Source organism: Megalops cyprinoides, chromosome 1, assembly GCF_013368585.1.
Source record: "Megalops cyprinoides isolate fMegCyp1 chromosome 1, fMegCyp1.pri, whole genome shotgun sequence".
Classification (NCBI taxonomy): Eukaryota; Metazoa; Chordata; class Actinopteri; order Elopiformes; family Megalopidae; genus Megalops; species Megalops cyprinoides.
Genome location: NC_050583.1, coordinates 71,127,278 through 71,139,912, shown reverse-complemented (window position 1 = coordinate 71,139,912; position 12,635 = coordinate 71,127,278). Strand labels below are relative to the sequence as shown.

Here is a 12,635-nt window from a genome sequence, read left to right as displayed (position 1 = left end):
AACTGGAATAAAAACCAGTGTTCATTAAGACCAAGGTAGAAACACCCTGGTTACCATTATTCATCACTGGAAAGGTTGGCTAACAATATTTGTTTTTTGAGGGATAAATTTACAGTCATTTACATAACAGACAATGCCATGCTACCAGCGCCACAACATTCTTATTTGAATTCCCCATCTTTTTTGAATTTGGGTCAATTTTAACTCCATTTAAAATGTTTTTTTTTTTTTGGAGTTCAAAAACACAAAAACTAGCCAGTTGCTTTTCACCAAATATGCTATTTCACCAAATAAATCCGAGTACCCCTAAAATAAACACCACATTTCAACCTCTTTGGTCCACAAAACACACATATAGTAAACTCCCGAAAATAGTTGTATACTTGTATACATATAACATATATACATATACGTTTATCAGTATTATATATACAGTGGGGTCTGAAAGTCTGAGACCACTTGTCAAAATACTTCTATTTTGCATTTGTTTCAAATGTAATACTAATTTTTTCATTACAAATGATAATATCAGCTTAACAATTTGAGTGAAAAGTTGAATCTTTGAAAAATGTACATGAATTTCAGAATATCTTAGTATTTGGTGTGTCCCCCTTTTGCTTTAATGACAGCATGCACTTGAGCTGGCATGGACTCCTCAAGTTTGTGCAAAACCTGATGATCCATGTTATCCCAGCATGATTTGACAATGTTCCAAAGAGCTTCTGATGATGTCACAGAATGCTTGTGTAGCAGAGCTGAAGTGATTAGCTCGTGTGAGTCCTGCGTAACGCCTTAGGTAGTGGGTAGCAGGTAGCTGAGTGGTTGCAGCGGCTACGTCACTCCCCCGAGACCTGGTTAAGTAGCGTTGCTGCCAACAGGCTAAGGGCAATTTGCCTTTAGCTCAACTGGTAAAGACGCTGGCCGTAAGGGGTCAGCAGCGAGCAGTGAGAACCTTGGTTCGAAACTTGCTCGCTTGCCGATCCACGTAGCATCTAATACACAGCACAGCAAGATACCACCCACTACACTTGGCTTTCTCAGTCTTCAAGTGCCCCCATAAGTGTTCAATGGGATTGAGGTCAGGTGACTGTGGAGGAAAGTCCATGACAGTCAGGACTTCTTGGTCTTCTTTGGTCTTCAAGTAGTTCTTACAAAGCTTTGAGGTGTGTTTGGGGTCATTATCCTGCTGCAGTATGAATCCTTCTCCACAAAGATGCAAACCAGAGGGTATAGCATGTCTCTGAAGAATGGAGTGGTACTTCTCCTTGGTCCAGGGTGTAGTCAATTCGGTGCAAGTGTCCAACTCCAGAGTAGGCAAAACACCCCCAGACTTGAATATTCCCACCGCCATGTTTCACTATCAGTTTGGTACACTGCGGAATCATTCTCTCTCCTGTTTGTCTCCTTACATACACCCTTCTGTTACTGCCAAAAATCTCAAATTTGGATTCATCAGTAAATAGGACTTTTTCCAGTCATCCACTGTGAAATGCTGGCATTTCTTAGCCCATCCCAAGCGTTTGGCCTTGTTTCCCCTCCTGAGAAGTGGTTCAGAAACTGCTACTTGTCCTCTGAGACCACTACAAGACAGCTTTCTTTTGACAATACTTTTGCTGATTGGAGTCTTGCATTCTTTATTTAACAAATTCTGTATCTGTGATGAAGTTGCTCTTCTATCTCTCAGGGAACTAAGCTTGATGTATTGATCTTCTGGCCTGCCTGATCATGCTTTGGATACAACTGATCCAGTTTCTGCAAAGCCTTTCAGAGTTCCATGCACTGCACCCTTAGAAACCTTTAGTCCAGCCATGATTTGACGCTGAGCCCCTCTTTGCTTAGAATAACAATTTGACTTTTGACACTTTCACTTAGTTCTGATGCCATTTTCTCACTATCACAATGCTACTTAGTAAGCAATGATCTGCTGGAATCTTGAGGCACAGCCATACTTATAACAGGTGAACACTGGCTGCAAGTTGAGTTACTTGAACAAGCCTCTGATGAGTACATCAAATCCACTTGAGTTTCATGTGAACGCATGCTTCAATGGAAAGGATACAACTCAAGGAAATCTGACCTTTTGTACAAAGGAGTTAAGTTGGTCAATGCCCCAAATTTGCTTAAATTTGATTACTGATATAGAAATAGTGCAGAATCTTAAATATTTCTTCTTCATTTTTCATGACATAACTTGTGTTTTTAAATGTTTCTGAATCTTCAAACTTTTTGATTATTTCCAGGTTTACATGAAAATATTAGAGATTTTCAATGTGGTCTCAGACTTTTGGACCCCACTGTATATGTACTGTATATATAATTTTTTACAAACATGTTGCACACAGTTACTTACAGTAGTTTCGCTGGGATACACAGGAAGGCTTACGCTGCAGACAGTTCTGTCCTTTATGTCTTCCAGGCCTGAACAACTGGTCAGCATCCTCCTGGTAGCCTAACACAGGAAACCAATAGGTGTTGTATGAATAATATAAAACATGCCATGAAATGCACAGTAATTTATAGATCGGATTTGTATGTTAAACTCTGTTGTAGTATTTTGAATTAGAGTGTACATTTTCTGGAATAGGTGGTCTAGGGGATAAGCTAAATAGTTTACATTTAGAGCATTTTGTCACTCATAAATAATATATTGGATGTTCTTCAGTTATAGAGCCCACTCACAGAAGTCATAAACCCACACATCAGTTACAGTTAGAGGTCATACCGAATTTTTGTGATGTTGTTTGTCATGGAGTATTAATACAAATTCATCTTGCTTTGAATATGGGACATGGCCTGGTGCTGGCATGGATCACGGAGTCTCTGGTGGACTAAGTGGTCATTGCTGTCATTTTATCATGGCACGGACTCTGTGCTGTGATCTGGTGTTGACTGCCTTAGGGTCGCCCTCATGATTACGGCAGCCTTGCCTCCTGTCCTCTAGGTATGCTGCCATAATGTTAGTCTGGCATCGTTTTTTCCTTGTTGCACACTGGCATCTTTTTCCATGCCCCTCCTCTCCTGCCTCTCTGCAGTACATTCCTGCCAATCTTATCATTCAGAAATGAATATTTTTCAATTTTGTTTTCCTCATCCAGCTCCGGGCTCCCGCCTGGAGCTGTAACCCAAGCACCACTTCGGGACCCCTAGCTCAGCTTCCTCGCTGTCATTCCTGTGGAGCCCTCCATGTACGAAGAACTGGACCCTCGAGGACTACATACCATGCATATTCTGCTGTATAACTTTTAAGATTTAAGATTTACAAGACTCATTATGTTTTATGCACCATATATTGCATGCTATATATGTGACATGTGATAACATGTCACATATATATGAGCTAACATGTGACATGACAACTCATGTCACAAAGGGCTATATAAATAAACTGAATTGAATTGAATTGAATGTCAGTAATTCTTTCAGATGCATGCAGTCAGTTAACAAAGTATTTTATACTGTACTTAACACTAAACAGAAATATGAATGTTAAATTGCATAGTGGCAAAATGCTGAAGTTATTAAGTATAATTGAATAACAAATTGAGAAATGCATTTCAACGTAAATGTAAATAGTAATGTAAATAGTATAGTAATATATAAAGTATAATTATTCACTGGCTATTATTTATACAACCTTAGGTGATGTGACTTACTAAGTGCAAAGTGGTACAGTCTAAACAGGACACAACAGTCATCTAAATGCTGATGACACAGTGTTATATGCAGTAAGCAGCAGCATACCACAGTTAGGCTTTTCAGTCTGAGTTCAGTATATTACAATGGTGCTTTGTTACAAGTAATTTGATGCTGAATAAAGAAGTCTTTTACCATGCTATTTGATACAAGAAAAAGGATAAAGTTTGCAGCTGTGAAATTTGCTATCTGTACAGTAGACAGCAAAGTGCTTGAAAATGTTGAACGTCATACATCATACGTCATACAAACTGGTGAATAAGGTCAACTGGAAGGTTGGGATGTTGTAAAGATCCAAGACCTGTTGTATACTGACAACAGGAAAGAGGTTGATAACCCAGCTACTTACGTCTGTATTTTACTATGGTGAGATCATATACCAGAATGCATCAGTACCCTCCTCGCATGCACTGAATATATGTAACTAGAAAAGTGCATTTTTTGAAGAAAATGCAGAGTGTGATTGTGACCCGGCAGCGAAAACATGATAACGTATATGAGGTGATCGCTAGGATGTGGCTAAGTGGTTGCTAGGGTGTTGCTAGGTGGTTGCTAAGGTATATAAGGTGGTTGCTAGGGCGTTGTTCGATCGTTACTAAGGTATATGAATTGGTTGCTAGGGCATTGTTGGGTGGTTGCCAAAGTGTTGCTAAGTGGTTGCTAGGGTGTTGGTAGATGGTTGTTAGGGTGTTGCTAAGTGGTTGCTAGGCAGTTGCTAGGTGGTTGCTAACGTATATACTGTAATTGGTGGGGTGTTGCCAGGTGGTTGCTAGGGCATTGTTGGGTGGTTGCCAGGGTGTTGCTAAGTGGTTCCTAGCTGGTTGCTAAGATGTTGTTAAGTTGTTGCTAGGGTAAGCAATATGGTCATTGGGTCATTGCTAGGGCGTTGCTGGGTGGCTGCCAGGGTGTTGCTAGGTGGTTGCCAGGGTAGACAATATGGTTGCTGGGCGTTGCTAGGGCGTTGCTGGGCAGTTGCTAACCTGGTGCTAAGTGGTTGCTAGGTGCTTGCTAGGGTAAACAATATGGTTGCTAGGGACACACCCACCTGTGGTGAGTTTGGGTCACATGACCCAAAGCAGCATATTAAGTCCTGTGGTTACTGGTCAAATGGTGACCAAATGATAAGACTGTGAAAAAGGAACTGAAGTGAATGGGTGGATGGAGGGATGAATAAACAACTAAAAGAAAAGTGCAGGTCAGTATGGCTGTCAATGAGTGTTGGGTGGCATGACCTGAGCCAGCATATGAGGTACTGCCACCGTAGGACAAAAGGTGACCATGCGGTAAGACTTTGAAAAATGAATTGAAGTCAGTGGGAGAATGGAGGGATGAGTGAATGACAAAAAGATGAGTGTGGGTCAGTATGGCTTTCAATGAGCGTTGGGTGATTTCACCTGAGGCAGCATATGTGGTACGGTGGCTGTCAGGCCAAAGGTGACCGAGCGGTAAGACTTTGAAAAATGAATTGAAGTCAGTGGGAGGATGGAGGGATGAGTGAATGACAAAAAGATGAGTGTGGGTCAGTATGGCTTTCAATGAGCGTTGGGTGATTTCACCTGAGGCAGCATATGTGGTACGGTGGCTGTCAGGCCAAAGGTGACCGAGCGGTAAGACTTTTAAAAATGAATTGAAGTCGATGGGAGGATGTAAGGATGAACAGACGAGTAAAAGACGAGTGTGGGGTCAGTATGGGTTTCAGATATCGATCTGTAAAATTTATGGATCGATCTTTTAGGCTCATATGCATTTTTCCCGGTTTTCTAGGTTCATTTCCATTCATTTTCAGTGAGAGTTGGCGATTTACAGCGACAAGAGACAAGTGGCCGCTGCAAAGCCAACTAGGTGGGGCTAAAATAGACTAGACTCGAGGTCTGTTTTATGCAAATACTGAGCGATGCGACACCGCGAAGGCAGCATGACACACGTTGTTGAAACAAATGATCCAACATTTTGGTTCCAGTCAAACATGGAGAAGCAGCTTATCGTGGCAGTGTCGGGTTTCCCCATACTCTATAATTTGTCTCTTGATACGTACAGAGATATAAATAAAAAAAAAGATGTATGAAGAAGGTTTTCCGAAATTGTGGAGATGCCTGGTATACATATTCATAAATATGTGCACTGCAGTCACAGCTTTTTAGCTTTACCTTTAATACAGTGCCCAACCACTACCTCGCTACCTAGCTAGACTGAACAGCAACACTTGCTCACGAATGCAATGTAATTTAGCGCAATTCAAGAGAAACGCAGTTGTTCATGTTCGTTTGCTAGGTAGCTAGCTAGCTAGCTACAGTAGTTGTTCATATTAGGCTAGCTAGAAAACGTTCACAATTGCAAAGTTGCTACTGGTAGTCAGCTACGTTTTGCCAGTCATTGTAGCTACCTTACAGACCAGCTTTCCCTGAGCTAACTGATGCAAACGCATTGCTGCTTCGTGTCATTAATAAGTAGGCAATGATACAGGTTATTTTTGTTTTTAAGGAACTATGTCCATGTGTTCCTCAAATAGAAGGATTTTGGTATACAGCCACGCGTCGTTTAACGTCCACGATACGTTCTGTGAAATAGGACGTTATGTGATTTGGATGTTGTGCAAACACCATACTATATACTTAGCAAACTTATGTGGAATAGACACGAGATTGGATGCTGCTGTTTACGAGTCGAAGCATAGGATACAATTTAAAAAGTTTGCCGTATAACAGCGTAAGTATGCAAAGTTCACATTAAAACAACGATAGAAAATACATTACGGTACATACATAAGACATTAGCATAGGCGTTTATTATGATTATCAAGACATATGTATTATATGGTATACTATGTACTGTACCATTATACGCCTGGCAGCGCAATCGCTTTATTTCCACGAGACATGACATTAAACATCTCTCCAAATATGGAAAGCTGCTATATAGTATTTCATATCTCATTCCAATCGATATCGAATCGAATCGTTAGCTTGTGAATCGGAATCGAATCGAGGGCGTCTGTGCCAATACCCAGCCCTACTAATAACCTCTGCAGATTTGTTTTTGTTGTCACTACAACACCTAGCTCTTTTGAAGTGATCTCAGTGAATACTCACATTTGGACTCCTCTAAAATCAGATTATACTTACCGTACAGTTCCAATGGTTAATAATGAATTTGGCAAGAAAACCTACCGCTATAAGGCACCCAATGACTGCAATAACCTGTGGATCTGCAACCAGTAAGAAATTTTGGAGCTCATAAAGCAGGGGTGTAACGGTTCTGAAACCGAAACTGCGATACAAATGTCCACGGTCTCCTGTCGTGGTTCCGGAAGCAGTGGTCTAGGCTCTGAGTTAATGCAATTTTTTCAACACTTGTAACAAATGGACAAATGAATGAAGTCATGTAAAACCAAGTCCACAATGTTCGCCACTGTAGCAGCATAGGCAATTTAACTATCATTAGCCTGATAGCCAAAATGGCTTGCTAGTAGTAAGCAAAGCTAGCAGTTAGATAGTTAAATAAAACTAACTGTAAAAAACAAACAAACAAAAAAAAACTCTAAGTAACAAACACTATATTTGTTGATTTTTTTCCAATTTCACAAGAATAAAACAAACATTTAAACTCAGCTCTACAGAGCAATTATTCTCACATACCTATATATCCAGTTATTTTTTCACTTTGCATGTACAAGACAAGACTTATACCAAGAATTAGCTGATGGGGTAGTATTCATCAAAATGTATGACTGTCTATAAGTGTATGGACTTGGATAAAATCAATCAGTCATCATTAAGTCCTGTGTAACTACCCCAGCAGGCCAGGTACTTTGGAGAAATTCTTCTATCATCATGGAGGTCATTTTGCCCATGGCTTATTCATGTTAGTGCAGTGATGATTATTCTACTGATTCTATCTGATTTTTCATTGCTTTTGGCATGGTCATTCTAAGACAACAGTTTAAGATCATAAATAAAATCTTAACATTGAATGGATGAATCCAAGCAGCCAGTTATTGAGTCCTGTTTAGAGCAAATGTGGTGCAATACTGTGTGTGTAACTTGAAGCAGAATAGTCAAATTATGTGAAGAAAGTGCTGTCTGCATTTTAGAAAGAGGTTTTCTTATTAATTTAATTACCTATATTAGATGTAATGAAATAATAATCATATTATATCTGATAGCTGATGCATGGCGAAGATGTATACATTTCAAAGGCCTATTTCACATTACTTTTGCAGTGTAGTACAGATTACCTTCAAAACCTGCATCTTGGAAAATGACAATCCATGTGGGTAGTGGAAGGTGATGCTGGTGTTATAGGAGTCATCTCCATGATTGGACAATGTCACTGTCACATTAAAATATTCCTGGTCAACCACTAAGAGAGTGGTGGTCCTAAGGGAAAGAGACAAAACAGTGTTTAGAGTCCGAAAAGATTCATGTATAAAAATGAGATGAGATTATTATTATTTATCTCATGCACTGTTCTGATCACTGCATACGTTCTGTTCTACACTGAAACCTGTGGCAATTTTCTTGCATTTTAGTGATTTACAACTTAATACAGAGCTGCTCAAGGAAGCTAAACAATTTAATTTGATGTTTCTTGGACATGTGTAACGGGTGGGGGTCGGCGAGCGAGCGAGTTTCGAACCAAGGTTCTCACTGCTTGCTGCCAACCCCTTACGGCCAGCGTCGTTGCCAGTTGAGCTAAAGGCAAATTGCCCTTAGCCTGTCGGCAACAACGCTACTTAACCAGGTCTCGGGGGAGTGACGTAGCCGCTGCAACCGCTTGGCTACCTGCTACCTAAGGCGTTACGCAGGACTCACACGAGCTAATCACTTCAGCTCTGCTACACATGCATACACTGATGTAAAATAAAGTGAAAAAAGAAGGACAGAATATGATGGAAAAAATACAAGAAAATACAAAGGAAAAACAAAAAGTGCAGAAATGAGTTGCTAAATTTGCATGCTGTGCAAGAAATGCCTAGCATGAAATGCCTTGCGTGAATTTGTTAGTTCTAGTGAAAAGCAGTATTTTCTTGACAGTTCTGCATTTAATAACATACTCAACCACCACTTCTTAGCACAACCACAACATTTCAATGCAAAAGTAATTGCACAAAATGCATTTGTGAAATAGCGCGCATTGTAATTCCAGTCCAAAAACATATGCAGCATCAATAATAATCTATTTTGTGTTCCACTTCTCCACTTCAGAATAAGGCAATGATCAACATTATCATTCACCAGATGTTGTCAGTTAATGTTATCTGGACATACAGAAGCATGTATCAGACACATTAAAAAGTTCATTATTAAAAGAATTGATATCAAAATGAAGCTGAGTTATGCTAAACATTTTGGGTGACTTTAAAGCACCAGTCCAAAGCAAACCCTGCGCATTTTGCTCAGATGACAAAAATGGAGTAGCACCTATCCTCAAGTGAGCGCTCACTCCACTGTGGTGCTCTGTGGAAAAAAGTAGCCATTGGCTGCTTGCAAGTGTATTGGAGGATAGCATTCATCTTGCCTTAGTGCTTCTGCATGAATATAGATGGCGTCATGGTGAGACAAGCTCAACATATATCTCGGCATTCTAAAAATACTTCTGCATAAAGGGGAAAAAAAGGCTTGATAGCAATGCATGGCCTCTGGCATATTACCATCAATTGTTTAGAAGACCTTCAGCAGTATTTCTAACATTCTAATGCCATTCCTAGGCCAATTATTTCAACTGTGGAGACTTCATCAACACTTAATTCAACAGAACACATGGTGGCAAAACCTTTGATTTCATGGCCTTATTTCCTTTGCATTTTAAAATAAGTGGGAATCCAAGAAAACAAAAGTACATTTTACTTGTTTATGTTTTGTAGACACCTACATGAAATTAAAATCCAGTTCCAGGTCAGAGACACAAGTCTCCTTCCTTTTACAGTTCTTCTGAAATGGAACCTGTAGTGGAGAGAAGCCAAATGGTCAAAGGTTTGTAGAATTACCTTCAGAACACCCTGTGGATAAAATGAGAGGTTAGAAAGGGCTGACTGAGAAGGTTGTTTAATGAACAAACACAGAAAAACATATGTAAATATGTTATGATATACATTATAAGTGGAGAGAAAGATACACAAGTTATGTAAACACCAACAGTTCTATTTTAAAGATCAAAAATAAGGAAATTAAGTATAATGATGAGAACAGCTACACTATTCATTTTGGCCCATTTTCACTACTCATGACTGTGTACTCTAACAAATGTGTTGAAGTTTAAATTGTCTGTGGTAAAGACATCTATACTTATGAGGAGAAAACGTCTCAAATCAAGTTCACATGCAATGAGCTGCCACTACTACTTGCTGTACAGGTTTGTGTACAATAGGAGAAGACACTTTTTGCAACATGCCCAATTCTGCCAGCTATGGTCAAAATGCAGACAGCCCTGGGTCTGCATTGTATTTTGTATTTGTTTGTTTAAATTATTAAATAATAATATTTAACCCTAACCCTAATTTTTAACATGGAGGTCATGTCATGTCATGTTCCTGGAACCAGTTTGAGATTACTTGTGCTTTGTGGCATGGCGCGTTGTCCTGCTGGCAGTAGCCATTAGAAGATGGGTAGACCGTGGTCATAAAGAAATGCACATGGTCAGCAACAATGCCCAGGTAGGCTGTGGTATTTAAACGATGCTCAATTGGTATTAAGGTGCCTAATGTGTGCCAAGAAAATGTTCCCCACACCATTCCACCACCACCTCCAGCCTGAACCGTTGACACAAGGCAGGATGGATCCATGGATTCATGTTGTTTACACCAAATTCTGACCCTACCATCTGCATGTCACAGCAGAAACCGAGATTCGTCAGACCAGGCAATGTTTTTCCAATCGTCTACCATCCAGTTTTGGTGAGCCTGTGCCCACTGTAGCCTCAGTTTCCTGTTCTTAGCTGACAGGAGTGGTACCCGGAGGGGTCTTCTGCTGCTGTAGGCCATCCACCTCAATGTTTGACATGTTGTATGTTCAGAAATGCTTTTCTGTGTAGCACTGTTGTAATATGTGATTATTTGGGTTACTGTCGCCTTCCCATCAGCTTGGACCAGTCTGGCCATTCTGCTTTGACTTCTGTCATTAATTTTAACAAGGCGTTTTCACCCACAGAACTGCCGCTCGCTCGTTTTTTGTTTTTCGCACCATTCTCTACACACTCTAGAGACTGTTCTGCGTGAAAATCCCAGGAGATCAGCAGTTTCTGAGATACTCAAACCACCAAATCTTTCACCAAAAATCATCCCACAGTCAAAGTCACTTAAATCAGATTTCCTACCCATTCTGATGTTTGGTCTGAACAGCAACTGAACCTCTGGACCTTGTGTTTGTGATTTTATGCATTGAGTTGCTGCCAGATGATTGGCTGATTAGATATTTGCATCAATGAGCAGGTGTACAATCTTTTTGATTCCACTAAAACATACTTTCTCACAAGTTTTAAATGCATGAAAAACAATAGGTTTGTCTAACAATGGGATAATTCAAGTGAAAAATGATACTAGAATATAGGTAAATGACATGGCAAGATGTCATAAACATACTGTTCTCAACATACACTTCTTACATGAACTGCCATAAATGTCAATATCATAAAATTGTGTACATTCCCTTCGACAGAAAGACAAACAGATATTTGTACCTCCACCAGAGCTACAGTATTGACATCAGTGTTGAGAACAGCAGTGGAATTGTGCTGTGGGCTCTCAGATTGTGAAAAGTTGAGTTTAATCATCATGGGTGACAGAGTGTCTTTCACACAGTTCTGCAAAAGAAAAGTTTAATTGACATTAATTTCATGTGCATATTTATACTTGTCCCCCTTGTTATTGAATAAGTAATGGTTAGTTTATATATAAAAGCACAAATTTACAGATCCTAATAAAGTGCTATTACGTAGTTATGAGCAGCTTGTTAAGATTTTTTGTTGTATATACAGTGCCCTCCATATTTATTTATACACCACATAAAACAGGAACAAAAAACAATATATGACAGAAAAATTTACATATTGAATGATTTTTCTTCTAAATGTCATACTTGATTCTGGCGTTCATGACACCTTCTACAAGATTCCAGAACCTGAAGAAGCAAATGAATTCCAAAACATAACAGACCCCCTCTCATATTTCACAACAGGCATAGGTTTTTTCTAAAGCAAGAAACACTTGCATCGCCTTTTTGGAAAGGTTGACACTGTACCCCTAGCCTTAAATTTCTGAGTAAGGATATTGCAGTGATTCATCTTTTTCAATTATTTTACAGTCATCACCAGATGGGGAGGTCAATGACCATTAATGTGTCTGTCAGTTCTAAAGACTCTGACCTTACCTCTAATGCATGATAGAGCCCTTGGATATCACTATATATTTTCAGAAGCTTCCGATGAACTTCCATAAAGCAAAGTGCAAGTCTAGATTAGTTTCTGTTGTTTACTTAAATGAATGAATAAATGTGACATGCAGGTTTTTTTAAAATAAAATAATTTTTGAACAATATGAATTTGCTCTCTGTAGTGTCATTAAATTTGAAGAATAGTATTTTAAAAATGTTTTAAGCAATATATATGTTCATTTTTCTGTTTTTGTTCCTATTTAATGAGGGGTCTAAGTATGGAAGGCATAGTATAAATACTATGTCTTAATGTCACAAGAAATGTGCAAGCAGCCATTTTTTGTGACACCATCTCAATAATCATAGATGATGATAAAAAAATGATGTCAAAACTTCAAAACTTGCTTTCAAAATCTATCATGAATTTCCATTAGTGAGAGGAATTGGATCCAGGACCAGAAAGAAAAACAACACTGTTGAAACTGTTGGTGGAAGGTAACTCATCTGAAAACTTTGGATGGAAAGAGGGAAAAAAACAGTTCTGCAGGTATCAAGGAATCAAGAGTTTTCTCAGAT

At 39.2% G+C, this 12,635-nt stretch overlaps 1 protein-coding gene across 1 annotated transcript in view; it reads right to left on the bottom strand.

Annotated features, from left to right (window-relative positions):
• zmp:0000001082 (integrin alpha-D) overlaps positions 1 to 12,635 on the bottom strand; it is a 97,502-nt gene that overhangs the window by 26,504 nt on the left and 58,363 nt on the right. The window contains exons 18-21 of the mRNA XM_036533181.1: positions 11,368 to 11,490; positions 9,565 to 9,635; positions 7,928 to 8,069; positions 2,351 to 2,449 (exon numbers count right to left, since the gene is read on the bottom strand). Coding sequence (XP_036389074.1) covers positions 2,351 to 2,449; positions 7,928 to 8,069; positions 9,565 to 9,635; positions 11,368 to 11,490 — 435 coding nt within the window. The remainder of the gene's footprint in view (positions 1 to 2,350; positions 2,450 to 7,927; positions 8,070 to 9,564; positions 9,636 to 11,367; positions 11,491 to 12,635) is intronic.